At 44.3% G+C, this 13,596-nt stretch overlaps 1 protein-coding gene across 10 annotated transcripts in view; it reads right to left on the bottom strand.

Annotated features, from left to right (window-relative positions):
- SIPA1L1 (signal induced proliferation associated 1 like 1) overlaps positions 1-13,596 on the bottom strand; it is a 520,426-nt gene that overhangs the window by 24,443 nt on the left and 482,387 nt on the right. For all 10 annotated transcript variants that reach the window (XM_027552312.1, XM_027552311.1, XM_027552318.1 and 7 more), the window contains one exon: positions 12,768-13,210. In XM_027552312.1, the coding sequence (XP_027408113.1) occupies positions 12,768-13,210 (443 nt within the window). The remainder of the gene's footprint in view (positions 1-12,767; positions 13,211-13,596) is intronic.

Below are 13,596 nucleotides of genomic sequence, written 5' to 3'. Positions count from 1 at the left end.
TCAATAACCTCAGATATGCAGATGACACCACCCTTATGGCAGAAAGGGAAGAAGAAATAAAGAGTCTCTTGATGAAAGTGAAAGAGGAGAGTGAAAAAGTTGGCTTAAAACTCAACATTCAGAAAACGAAGATCATGGCATCTGGTCCCATCACTTCATGGCAAGTAGATGGGGAAACAATGGAAACAGTGACAGACTTTATTTTCTTGGGCTCCAAAATGACTGTAGATGGTGACTGCAGCCATGAAATTAAAAAACCCTTGCTCCTTGGAAGTAAAGTTATGACCAACCTAGACAGCATATTAAAAAGCAGAGACATTACTTTGCCAACAGAGGTTCATCAAGGCAAAACATTGGTTTTTCCAGTAGTCATGTATGTTTGTAAAAGTTGGACTATAAAGAAAGCTGAGCACCGAAGAATTGACGCTTTTGAACTGTGGTGTTCAAGAAGACTCTTGAGAGTCCCCTGGACAGCAAGGAGATCCAACCAGTCCATCCTAAAGGAAACCAGTCCTGAATATTCATTGGAAGGACTGATGTTGAAGCTGAAACTCCAGTTCTTTGGTTACCTGACGCAAAGACCTGACTCATTGGAAAACACCCTGATGCTGGGAAAGATTCAAGGCAGGAGGAGAAGGGGATGACAGAAGATAAGATGGTTGGAAGGTATCACCTACTCAATGGACATGAGTCTAAGCTCTGGGAGTTGGTGATGGACAGGGAAGCCTGGCTTGCTGCAGTCCATGGGGTCACAAAGAGTCGGACACAACAGAGTGTCTGAACTGAACTGAGGCCCTAATTCCAAAGATTTAATATAACAGAATTGGGATGATGCCTGAGTTGTGTTTGTTGGCAAAAATCTCCCCGAAGTGTGCACCCCCATTGAGAACTGCTCGAATCCAGCTGAATTATCATATTATTATGACTTCATCAAAATCCAGCTTCACACAGTCAAGATCAAGAGGGGAAAGGCACCCAAATAGTGTTTCTGCAGCCGTGAACTTTGGCCCTCTGCAAGTGTGGATATTAATAATGATTCCTTGGCTCATGTCCCATCTCACTGAACCCCAGAAATGCGTATTTTAACAACCCCCAAAGGACACCCATGTTCCAAAGAGCTAAAGAACAAGTCCATTAGCCCACAGTTCTCTTCCTACTCTACAATGGGTTGTCTCCTCCCTCATCTGTGGTCCCCTCTCCAGGCCCAGCTGTGTGTGTGTGGGGGTGGGGTGGGGAGGGGTTGGTGGGACTCCTTTGAAGTCGACCAAACCTCCTGGCCTTGAACCACTCAGAGGGACCTGCCTCCATACACTTCCCCAAGTAATCTGTAAAGTGGCTTTAATTACAAACAACTGAAATGAAGCCGTCAGCTTCATACTTTCAAAGTGGAACTGTGTGGCCGAGCTGTTTCATTTTCCTGGAGATTTCGTATTAATTCAGTATGCTGCAATCTAGTTGTACCCATGGCAAATTAGATCTCTCCCCAGGAACTGTGTAAGAAGGTAATGCGCCAATAATATGGAATAAAAAGAGAAAAGTGGTAAGTGCAGTATCTACTATTTTTCTGTCTGTAGAAAAACTTGAGTCTAGCTGTGTGTATAGCTAAACTGGAAAAAGTGAAAATGAAAGTCACTCAGTTGTGTCCGACTCTTTGCAACCCTATGGACTATAGAGTTCAAGGAATTCACCAGGCCAGAATACTGGAGTGAGTAGCCTTTCCCTTTTCCAGGGGATCTTCCCAACCCAGGGATCAAACCCAGGTCTCTCGCACTGCAGGCGGATTCTTTACCAGCTGAGCCACAAGGGAAGCTCAAGAATACTGGAGTGGGTGGCCTATCCACTCTCCAGCAGATCTTTCTGACCCAGAAATCAAACTGCAGTCTCCTGCACTGCAAGTGGATTCTTTACCAACTGAGCTATCAGAGAAGCCCAAGAATTTAGTTAGGGTGCTCTTGGATTACACATGAAGAGACACTAGCTTTCTTTCTTACATGAAGTATAGGGCATTTTCCCTTTCTTAAAAATGAACCAACATTTGATTTATTTGGTCATTCCAGGACATGAATTAAAAAAATTTTTTTTCAATTGATATAGTTGATTTAAAATGCTGTGTTAGTTCAAGTGTCCATCAAAGTGATTCATATACATATGCATCTCCTTTCTCAGGTTCTTTTACACTATAGGGTATTACAAGATATTGACTAGAGTTCCCTGTCTATATAGAATGTCCTTGTTTATCTAGCTTATATATAGTAGTGAATTAATCCCAAACTCCTAACTTATCCCTCCCCATCCTTTCCCCTTTGGTAACTATAATATTATTTTCTTGTCTGTGAGTCTCTTTCTGTTTTATAAGTAAGTTCACTAGTAGTATTTTTAAAGATTGCACATATAAGTGATGTCATATAATATCTGTCTTTCTCTGTCAGACTGACTTCACTTAGTACGATCATGGGTCCATCCATGTTGCTGCAAATGGCATCATTTCATTTTCTTTTTATGGCTGAGTAATATCCAATTGTGTAATATACCACATCTTTATGCATGCCTCTGTCAGTGGACATTTAGGTTGCCTCACATCTTGGCTGGTGTAAACAGTGCTACCATGAACTAGTGTGCACAGGACATGAATTTTGAAACAAAAGAGAGGACACACACATGCAAGATTCGTCTCATAAAGAGAGGAGAAGAGGCAACGGGGTGTCGGAGAATCTGAGTCTGAATCTGTCCAAACTTCTCATCTTGACCAGCTGCTCAAAGGAAACCATGAACAAATGTGCTGCAACCTGACTATTCACATTCCCAGCTGCGGTCAAACTTGACAGGAGACAATGCTAGATGACTCGTTTCCAAAGGGGCGATAGTTACGGTGGCTGCCACTCTGCAGAGGAGGAGCAACATCCGCTTGTTGATCTTGGGAAGGGATGATCCCCACAGGACAGGGTACCCTGCAGATTAGGAGTCAACGCCCCAACTGGTGAAGCTAAGAGGGCCTGGGAAACAGTTCTGCGATTTCTGGGTCATGAACGAGGCCACCACCTCCTACAGAAAACATCTGCCCCCCACTCTGTACCACTGAGAGCTGCCGAAGAAAACACTTGGAGTCCCCTACTATCCACGCATGACAGAGAGGGGTGGATTTTATAGAGCCTTGGAAGGTATTTTCAGGAGGGGAAGAGCAGCAATTAGTCACTTGTCAAGCGGCTGTGGCAAGATCTGCCCAAAGGCTGGAAGCTGATCAGGTTTCCTGTGATTACTTGCACAGATAACAAACAATCTTTTGGGTGACAGATAATGTGGAGGATAATGATTAGGGAGGACTCCCCTCACTGGGTGCAGCACTAGCCAATTCTGTCTGATACTGGCTCTGCACTTTAGGAGGGCTCTGAAGACACTAATTATAAAGGACTGAGGGGAAAAGAAGTGCAGCAGGAATGATGAAGCTGGCAAAGGGGATATCCAAGTGACTGCTGTAAAGAAAACTGTTCACGTATAGGAGGGAGATAGTGAATAAGGCAGAGACGGCAATGGCACCCCACTCCAGTACTGTTGCCTGGAAAATCCCATGGCGGAGGAGCCTGGTAGGCTGCAGTCCATGGGGTCGCTAAGAGTCGGACACGACTGAGCAACTTCACTTTCACTTTTCACTTTCATCCATTGGAGAAGGAAATGGCAACTCACTCCAGTGTTCTTACCTGGAGAATCCCAGGGACGGGGAAGCTTGGTGGGCCGCCGTCTATGGGGTCGCACAGAGTCGGACACAACTGAAGTGACTTAGCAGCAGCAGTAAATAAGGGCAAGAACACATGGACACATAAGGCATTGGGAAATGACTGGTTAGGCCTGCCCAGCAGAAGAGACCTCAGGGGTCATGGTGGACCTCAAGCTGAATAAGTCTACAATGCTGAGCTAGTTAATAGGGAGCTGCTCGGTCACGTCAGTCATGTCCAACTCTGTGCAACCCCATAGACGTCAGCCCACCAGGCTCCCCCGTCCCTGGGATTCTCCAGGCATGAACACTGAAGTGGGTTGCCATTTCCTTCTCCAATGCATGAAAGTGAAAAGTGAAAGTGAAGTCGCTCAGTCGTGTCTGACTCTTAGCGACCCCATGGACTGCAGCCCACCAGGCTCCTCCGTCCATGGGATTTTCCAGGCAAGAGTACTGGAGTGGGGTGCCATCGCCTTCTCTGAATAGGGAGCTAATAAAATGTAACTATGAATATTATTATTTTATTAGGCATAGCTGAGAAAAGTGTCATGTCCAGAATTGGCATCTAAAAAGGATAAAGAAAAAGCAGGAAACTCGAGGAGCAAAGTTTCTTGGGAGATACATGTTTACTGAAGGAAAAGTAGCAAGATAAGTACACTCAGTGATAGAAAGCTCTTTAAGAAGGAAATGGCAGAAAACCTTTTGTCTTAAAAGTACATCTACAGTTTGCAATACCTTTGATAACCTTTTTCTTTTTTTTAAACCCTCAACAAACACAGAAACAGCCATTTAGTAAGGGGCTGCTGCTGCTGCTAAGTCGCTTCAGTCGTGTCCGACTCTGTGTGATCTCAGAGACGCCAGCCCACCAGGCTTCCCCGTCCCTGGGATTCTCCAGGCAAGAACACTGGAGTGGGTTGCCATTTCCTTCTCCAATGTATGAAAGTGAAAACTGAAAGTGAAGTCACTCAGTCGTGTCCAACTCCTAGCGACGCCATGGACTGCAGCCCACCAGGCTCCTCCGTCCATGGGATGGACTAGGTATTAATTAGTTACAGATAGGTGGCAGTAGTGGTAAAGAGTCTGCCTGCCAGTTCAGGAGTCCCAAGAGATATGGGCTCAATCCCTGGGTTGGGAAGAGTCCCTGGAGAAGGGAATGGAAACCCACTCCAGTATTCTTGCCTGTAAAATCCCATGAACAGAGGAGCCTGGCAGGCTGCTGTCCATGGAAGTCATGAAGAGTCAAACATGACTGAGCAAATGAGCATACACATCTAAGGGACAAGCTTGGTGAAACAGGACTGCCAAAGGCCCTGTGGCTGGTCAATGACAGAACTGAGCCTTGAACCTGAATCTCAGGATCCAAATCTATTTCCCCTACATTTCTCTTTGGACTTGCCTGGAGGTGAAGGGCTATTACCAGATATATGGTGTTACATTATTTTCAAACTGTCTCTTATTGGCACAGATATGTTTCATAATCTAAGATTTGAAAAATCTTCATCTTTAGAAAAGACAGCTCAGAAAAACCTTCAGCCAGAGGAATTTCAGATAGGCAGATATAGGACAAAATTTTGACGAGTGAGGGGACTGACAAATTACTCTGAAAGATTATGGAATTTCTCTCCTTGCTAAGAATGACCTCTGCATCAAGAAATCTGATATCTGGGGCTTGATGAGAGCTCTCATTTTCTCAATGTTGAAATTTCAGCCACAGTAGTTCTGATTTTCACAGTCTTTGAGGTAAGCCAAATATTACCAATGTTCTGGCTAAAATAATCACCCACTCTCATAAGCTTTCATAAGAAATGGAAATGGGGCAAGACAGGCCAGATCACCTGGAGTTCTGATGTGTCAAAGCAAAATAAAATAGAACCCTGATGTTCACAGTGTGTGGGACCGTAAAGCAACAATTATCAAAGAAAACGATTCATAAACATGATAAGTAGAGCCAACTACCTGTTGGAGAGGAGTCCTGGGGAATTTTACAGGCTTCATGTTAAAGTCTAAGTCTGTTAAACTTAGAAAAATAATTCAGTCTGACTCTAAGAAAAAAATGTAGGAGACATTAATTGTTAGTAATTTAAAAAGATTCCAGGCAGAAGAGATTTAAGAGGGAAACATTACAGATAAAGACAACAGAATAATCTCTAAACAAAGAAGGAAGGCCCATTTTTCACCCAGGGTTTCAAAGAAGGCAGAGAACAAAATTTAAACTCGTAAGCTCGAACACATTACACACAGGCACTCATACATAGATTGTTACTATGCTAGGGTAATCTGAGGCATTTCTTAATCTTCCATGTAAACTGAATATAAAAAGTCCTTCTTTACCTTACTCTCAAGAAACATACACCCTTTCTGGCATGAATAGTTAACTTATTAGGTCAACCAGAAGAAAAGACCCATTCATGAAATTAAACTGTACTAACATCTGTGGGCAGCCATTTTTCCTGGCCTTTAATCACTGGCTCTAGGGAAGGTAAGACACCAACTTATATCCAGATTTTGAATGATATTTGTAGATAAGCTGTTATAAAGGATCCCCATGTTATATTCTGCAGGATAAAAAATCTTATGTAGAAGTGACTTTACTGAAGAACTCATGCCATACAAGGACTTTATGGTCACTCTTAAATACGTACTTACATATAAAAGCACTGAAGCTCTGGGCAGATACTGACACATCTATACAATAAGCTTTGGAACATGGTAATCGTTTTCCAGAGGAGTCAGGAGTTTAGGATTTGTCGTATTTTCAAACTGGTTTATTTGTAAGGACCTTGAGACATCAGGAAAAAGTGGGAAGACTAAGGAAGAAATTAATCCTATTTGCTCATCAAAATGTACTGAGCATCCATAATGCTGTCACACTGGGCATCTGTCTTTTATGCTCATAGGATAGTGCGGCACATACTATGCAAAGGTGCTTAGCATGAACACACTGGGTAAGAAATCCTCTTACAGGAGGGCAGTAAAAATGTGTATGTGAGATGGCCAAGAGGTACTTGAAAAGATGCTCCACGTCATTCACTTTTCCTTCCTTATTCATGCTCGATCATGTCCAACTCTTTGCAATCCCACGGACTGTAACTCGTCAGGCTCCTCTTTCTATGGAATTTTCCAGGCAAGCATACTGGAATGGGTTGTCATTTCCTCCTCCAAGGGATCTTCCCTACTCAGGGACGGAACCTGAAACTTTTGCATTCGCAGGTGATTCTTTACCAACTGAGCCACATACGAAGCCCAATTAATCGTTAAAGAAATGCAAATCAAAATGGTCAGAATGGCCATCGTCAAAAACTTACAAACAATAAATGCTGGAAAGGGTGTGGAGAAAAGGGAACTCTCCTGCACTTTGGTGGGAATGTAAATTGATACAGCCATTTTAGAGAACAGGATGGAGTTCCTTAAAAAATTAAAAACAGAACTTAAAAATATAACCCAGCAATCGCACTACTGGCATTTGCCCTGAGAAAATCATAATTCAAAAGACACATATCCCCCAACGTTCACTCTAGCACTATTTACAACAGCCAGGACATGGAAACAACCTGTGTCTACTGACAGATGAATGAATAAGTAAGATGCAGACTTTTCTTCTTGGGCTCCAAAATCACTGCAGATGGTGACTGCAGCCAGGAAATTAAAAGACCCTTGCTCTTTGGAAGAAAAGCTATGATCAACCTAGACAGCATATTAAAAAGCAGAGATATTACTTTGCCGACAAAGGTCTATCTAGTCAAAGTTATGGTTTTTCTAGCAGTCATGTATGGATGTGAGAGTTGGACCATAAAGAAAGATGAGTGCTGAAGAATTGGTGCTTTTGAACTGTGGTGTTGGAGATTCTTGAGAGTCCTGAATATGCATTGGAAGGACCGATGCTGAAGCTGAACCTCCAATTCTTTGGCCACCTGATGAGAAGAGCTGACTTGTTTGAAAAGACCCTGATGCTGGGAAAGACTGAAGGCAGGAGAAGGGGATAACAGAGGATGAGATGGTTGGATGGCATCACCAACTTGATAGACATGAGTTTGAGTAAACTCTGGGAGTTGGTGATTGACAGGGAGACCTGGCATGCTGCAGTCCATGGGGTCACAAAGAGTTGGACATGACTGAGTGACTGAACGAAACATCTTATACAATGGAATATTACTCAGCTGTAAAAAGGAGCGAAATGAAATTGGGTCATTTGTAGAGATTGGATGGACCTAGAGTTGGTCATGCAGAATGAAGTAACCCAGAAAGAGTAAAACAATTTATTGTATATTAATATATGCATGTGGAATCAAGAAAAATGGAAGATGACTCTAGTTCCAGGGCAGGAATAGAGACACGGAAGTAGATAATGTATGCGTGGACACAGCAGGGAAGGAGAGAGTGGGATGAACTGGCAGATGAGGTTGACATGTATACACTGTGTTGTGCTCAGTCAAATCTGACTCTTTGCGATCCCAAGGACTGTAGCCCTCCAAGATCCTCTGTCAACGGGATTTCCAGGCAAGAATACTGGAGTGAGTTGCCATCCCCTTTCTCCAGGGGATCTTCCTGACCCAGGGATCGAATCTGTGTCTCCTGCATTGAAGGGCAGATTCTTTACCCCTGAGCCACCTGGGAAGCCCATATATATACCGCCACGTGTAGAACAGATAGCAGGTGGAAGCTGTGGTATAGCACAGGGAGCTCAGTTCTCTGTGATGACCTAAGTGGGTGGGATTGGGGGGGTGGGAGGGAGGTCTAAGAGGCAGGGGAATATATGTATACAAAGAGCTGATTCATTCTGTTGTACAGGAGAAACTAACAAAACATTGTAAAGCAATTATACCCCAATTAAAACAAACAAACAAACTTTGAATTTGTAGTTAATAAACCTTCCAGTCCCTCTTCTATTTGAAATGCAGTAATGGGGCTGGATGCCATGATCTTAGTTTTTTAATATTTCGTCTTAACCCGGCTCTTTCATTCCTCCTTCACCCTCATCAAGAGACTCTGTAGCTCCTCTTCGCTTTCTCTCATTAGAGTGGTATCATCTGCATATCTGAGATTGTTGATGTTTCTCCCACCTATCTTGATTCCAGCTTGTAACTCACCCAGCCCGGCATTTCTCATGATGTGCTCCGCACACAGGTTAAACAAACAGGGTGACCGCAGACAGCCTCCTTTCTCAATCTTGAACCAATCAGTTGTTCCATACAGGGTTCTAACTGTTGCTTCTTGACCTGCATACAGTTTCTCAGGAGACAGGTAAGAGGGACTGGTATTCCCACCTCTTTAAGAGCTTTCCACAGTTTGTTATGATCCACACAGTCAAAGGCTTTAGTGTAGTCGACGAAACAGCGGCAGATGCTTTTCTGGAATTCCCTTGCTTTCTGTATGATTCAGCAAATGTTGGCAATTTGATCTCTGATTCCTGTCTTTTCTAAACCCAGCTTGGACGCTTGGACATCTGGAAGTTCTTGGCTCGCATAATGCTGAAGCCTAACATGCAAGATGCTAAGCATGACCTTACTAGTATTCCTGTGGCCACTGCTGGGTCTTCCAGATTTGCTGACATAGTGCGTGCAACACCTTGATGGCATCATCCTTTAGGGTTCTGAACAGCTCTATTGGAATTCTATTGCATCTGCTAGCTTTATTAACCAGAGAAGGCAATGGCACCCCACTCTAGTACTCTTGCCTGGAAAATCCCATGGATGGAGGAGCATGGAAGGCTGCAGTCCATGGTGTCACTGAGGGTTGGACACGACTGAGTAACTTCACTTTCACTTTTCACTTTCATGCATTGGAGAAGGAAATGGCAACCCACTCCAGTGTTCTTGCCTGGAGAATCCCAGGGACGGGGGAGCCTGGTGGGCTGCCGTCTATGGGGTTGCACAGAGTCGAACACGACTGAAGCGACTTAGCAGCAGCAGCAGTTTTATTAACAGCAGTGCTTCCTAAGGCCCACTGACTTCACACCCCAGAATGTCTGGCTCTGGGTGACACACCACCCACCCCATGTGATCACATAAGTGGATACTAATTGGTGTGAGGGCTCTGAGGGGGTCTGTGGGAAGCAGGACAGCTGGTAATAAGGGGTGAGGAACAGAAGTCTGGACACTCAAAACAGGTCAGGTCAGGATGCTACAAATGAGATGTGTGTGCAAGTCCAAGGTGGGGTTTTTAACTTATTATTATTTTTTTTTTTGCCCCACTGTGGAGCATTTGGGATATTAGTTCCCCAACCAGGGATGGAATCCCCCTACAGTGGAAGCACAGAGTCTTAACCACTAGACTGCCAGGGAATTCCCCTTTAGCTTTATAATACGTGGTCATGAACTTAGTTCTGCCATCAGCAGTGGCCGGTGGTCAGCAGGATGAGAGTTCTGTAAACTAAGGAAGTCTTCGGTCACCACACAAATAGACACTGCCTACTTCCAAGACCAGAACTCTAAGACAAAGTGAACCCAGCTGATAAGAGTATACTAAAATTGAAACTATCTTCACCTTTCCTATGATCACCACGGATCATTTTTCTGAGTGGTTTAAGACCTGTAAGTGAAACACCCATTACAAAAACAAATTTCGTTTTAAAAGAGCTCTCCCTAAATTTCCAAGCTTCAAGCTTCATAGACAATGTGTATTCTAGCAGTAACACTTAAGAGCAATTAATAGACTTTTTAATTGTAGAAAGCTTTCAATGTGTACAGCTCCTCTCAGTGACACCCAGATAGAATAACCCTCTGTAATTACCAACCTACATTATAAGCAGTTCTCATGGGAGGGCCACACAAAACCTGCACAGCCATCAACAGGCAGACTGGAGGACAGAGGCAGCAGGAACACAGCCCAGCAGAAATGTGCAGTGGAGCTTAATCACCGTAATTTAGATTTTGTCACCAAGCCCCAGGTACAAGCTCTTTTATGCACTGTCAAGAGATCTCCACATTAATTGCTGTTCCTGTCTTCCGAGGACGCAAACACCCTAATTTGCAGTGATTTTAGTTTCTCGAGCAATGTGCATTTGGTGGCTGAGTCCCCCCTTTCCTCCAGAAAAGGAAGTCTGCTAAAGCTCTGATTATCCAGCTCCCTCTGCCAAGATCAACAAACTGGAGTCACAAAGCATCCGTATTTACCAGAGTCGCAAATGAATGTGACTCAACCTACCAGTGGGTGGGAAGCCCTGCCATCCTCCCTGAAAGGCCACATTCTTCCCAAGCAACCTTGACTTTCAACAGAAGAGTTATTTCTAAATGATGATTTCAATGATTTCTGCATGGTCAGTTGGAAGCAGAAAATGTGGCTAATCCTTTAAGACCTTCAGGCAGCCGAGTCAGCACATTCAGACAATGCTAACCCAGGTGCCGACTTTTCAGGGGGTGCTTCGTACCTCCCCTCGGATTTGGTAGATCTGTTAGATTGGACAGCCCACGTTCTATGCTTTGGCTTCAGAGGCCCAGCACTTTTGAACTTTATTCCAGAGCAATGCCATTCTAGACAAGACCTGTGACTTTCTCCTGCCATCCAATTAGATCAGAGATACATTCCCCAGATGGAGTACTACTTCAAAAAAGACATTCTCTTTTCAGAATGAAGAACTGAAAACCAAATCTAGGAGTCAAGGTAAACCTGAAAACCACAGAGGAACTACTGTGAACTGAAAAATGTTCTGAGTCAGTGCACAGGCTGTACTTAATGAGGCAGTGGGTGTGCTAGAAACAGCAAGCCAGTCACATAACTGAGTCAAGTGATTCTACATCTACATTATATTATCATGGTATTTGATGCCTGGCTTTCTGTTTTCCAAACACTTCCTTAATCCACCTGCACCAAACATTCTATTTTCTGAATTATGGACTGGAAATTGGATACATGTTACCCAAGAATACTGAGATGACTTTCCCAATTGCTTTTCTGCTTAGGGGGCCGTGCAGTTTCCAGGCCTGTCACCATCTCTTTTTATTACTGCAACACGGTGATGGTAAACAGAGATAAAACTCAGGAAATGCTTCATACCATCAATGTTTTAAAAGATGGGAAGTGTGTGCCTCTTATCAGTAACAATACAGACAACGGGAGAAGTTGACTATTTAACTGATCAAGTGAAACAAATCCAAATTAAGTCAAGTATGTCCTCTCTCGTGAAGATTACCTGGGGTTTACTGACAGATTATGTGCCTGGATTCCCACTGGAAAAGCAAAACTAAACTCAACTTCTCTGATGCTTTTCTTTAGGGCGTAAGAGTAAAAGAGGACTGGAAGACGCCAAGGTTAGATGCTATCACACAAGCTGATCAATGACTGACAACAAAAGAAGGCAAAAGGAGAAACCACCATGAGATTAACAGGCCCCCAAAGATAGTGACGAGTGTTTCCTCCCTAAAAGGACGAATAGCTTGTCATATTCTGGACTGTAGGCTCAAACACCAAAGAGGAAATGAAAAACAGTATTTATCCTGCCTATCAGCGTGATCACCGAGGATACAGGGGAATGTGCACGCTTCTATTCTGAAAGGTAGATGGGCTGTGTCTAATTTTAGCCATGCTTTCCTGTTGGACACCCCTTGCCCTCAACACATCACTGTCAGGAGCCAATTACTGAAAACAGATTGCTGTGCAAACACTGGATAAGTGACGTCCTCTGATAGAGAGTGTTAAGGATGCGTCCAGCATCAAACATGATATGCCCTGTTAGTCTTGGAAAAGACCCCTTCCTTTCAAAAATATGGTCCAGATTTTCTTACTTCTTCAATAGACTGTCTCATTCTACATTCTCTATTACTAGCAGGAAGCCACAGGACAAAATTCTCCTCTCATTCTGGTATGCAGTTAGGCACATTTTTATAAAATCAAATACAGCTACAAAAAAACAGATGTGCAAACCTTTCTCACAGTTTAAAATAATGTACTAGGATGGTAGAAATAAAGGATTTGGATGGTAAATAAATATATAAAAATTAACCACCATTGTGCAAAAGGCGGCCCCCCTGCTCCTTTTTAAAAAAAATATACTTTTGATGGAAGGAAAGTGAGAAGAGGCCAGAAACTGGATGCAGGAGGCGGGAGTGGGAGGGGCAGTTACCTGGTGTGGGAAGCAGCATCATTGATACTGAACGTGGGGTTCTCCCTGGTCAGAGGGCTCGAGCCGGCCTGGCTCTTGGTGTGGATGTCCAAGCTCAGGGAGGACTCGGTTTTCCGGTCCAGGCCGTGGCTCTCTGCCTCTAAAGTCCGATCTGCCATGGAGATGACTTCGCTGGAACTGTGCCACAGCGGGGCCACTTTCTCCTTGCCCGGCCCCGAGCGCGGCGACGAGGTGGCCGCCCCCAGGGAGGCCGTGCTGCCGTGGCTGGGGCCGTACGAGGTGGTGTCGATGCCGCTGTCCGCGGAGGTGCCCTGCAGGAAGTTGTAGCTGTTGAGCTCGGTCTCGGTGCGGTCCCCGTCGTACCACTTCTCGTCGCTGTGGGCGCTCGACGCGTTGCTGGACAGGGTGTTGCTGCTGGAGTGGCTCGAGTAGTGGCTGTCGGACTGCAAGGAAAGCAGGGTTCCTTAACGACAGGCTGGGCTTCTTGAAGAGCAGGAAACAAATACCGGGGGAATGACTCTGAAATGTGTCTTCCTAGGGGGTTCGAGACACAAAAACGCCTCTATGATGACTAAAAGCAAGGCGGGGGTACCTGGAAAAACCTATTCAGAAGATTTCACGGCAGGACGTGCTGGAAACTTTGCTGTTTTAGAATCCACTTTTCATTATTTAGTTTGCTTAGCTTATGCTGAAGCAACTATAGCATCGAAGGAGTCTTAATCGGGGGGAAAAAAACATCCCTAAACTGACACTGGATGTGTGCTTAGTCGCTCAGTCATATCCGACTCTTTGTGACCCTGTGGACTGCAGCCTGCCAGCCTCCTCTGCC

Source organism: Bos indicus x Bos taurus, chromosome 10 (genome assembly GCF_003369695.1).
Source record: "Bos indicus x Bos taurus breed Angus x Brahman F1 hybrid chromosome 10, Bos_hybrid_MaternalHap_v2.0, whole genome shotgun sequence".
Lineage (NCBI taxonomy): Eukaryota > Metazoa > Chordata > Mammalia > Artiodactyla > Bovidae > Bos > Bos indicus x Bos taurus.
This window is presented reverse-complemented; position numbering and strand designations above follow the sequence as displayed.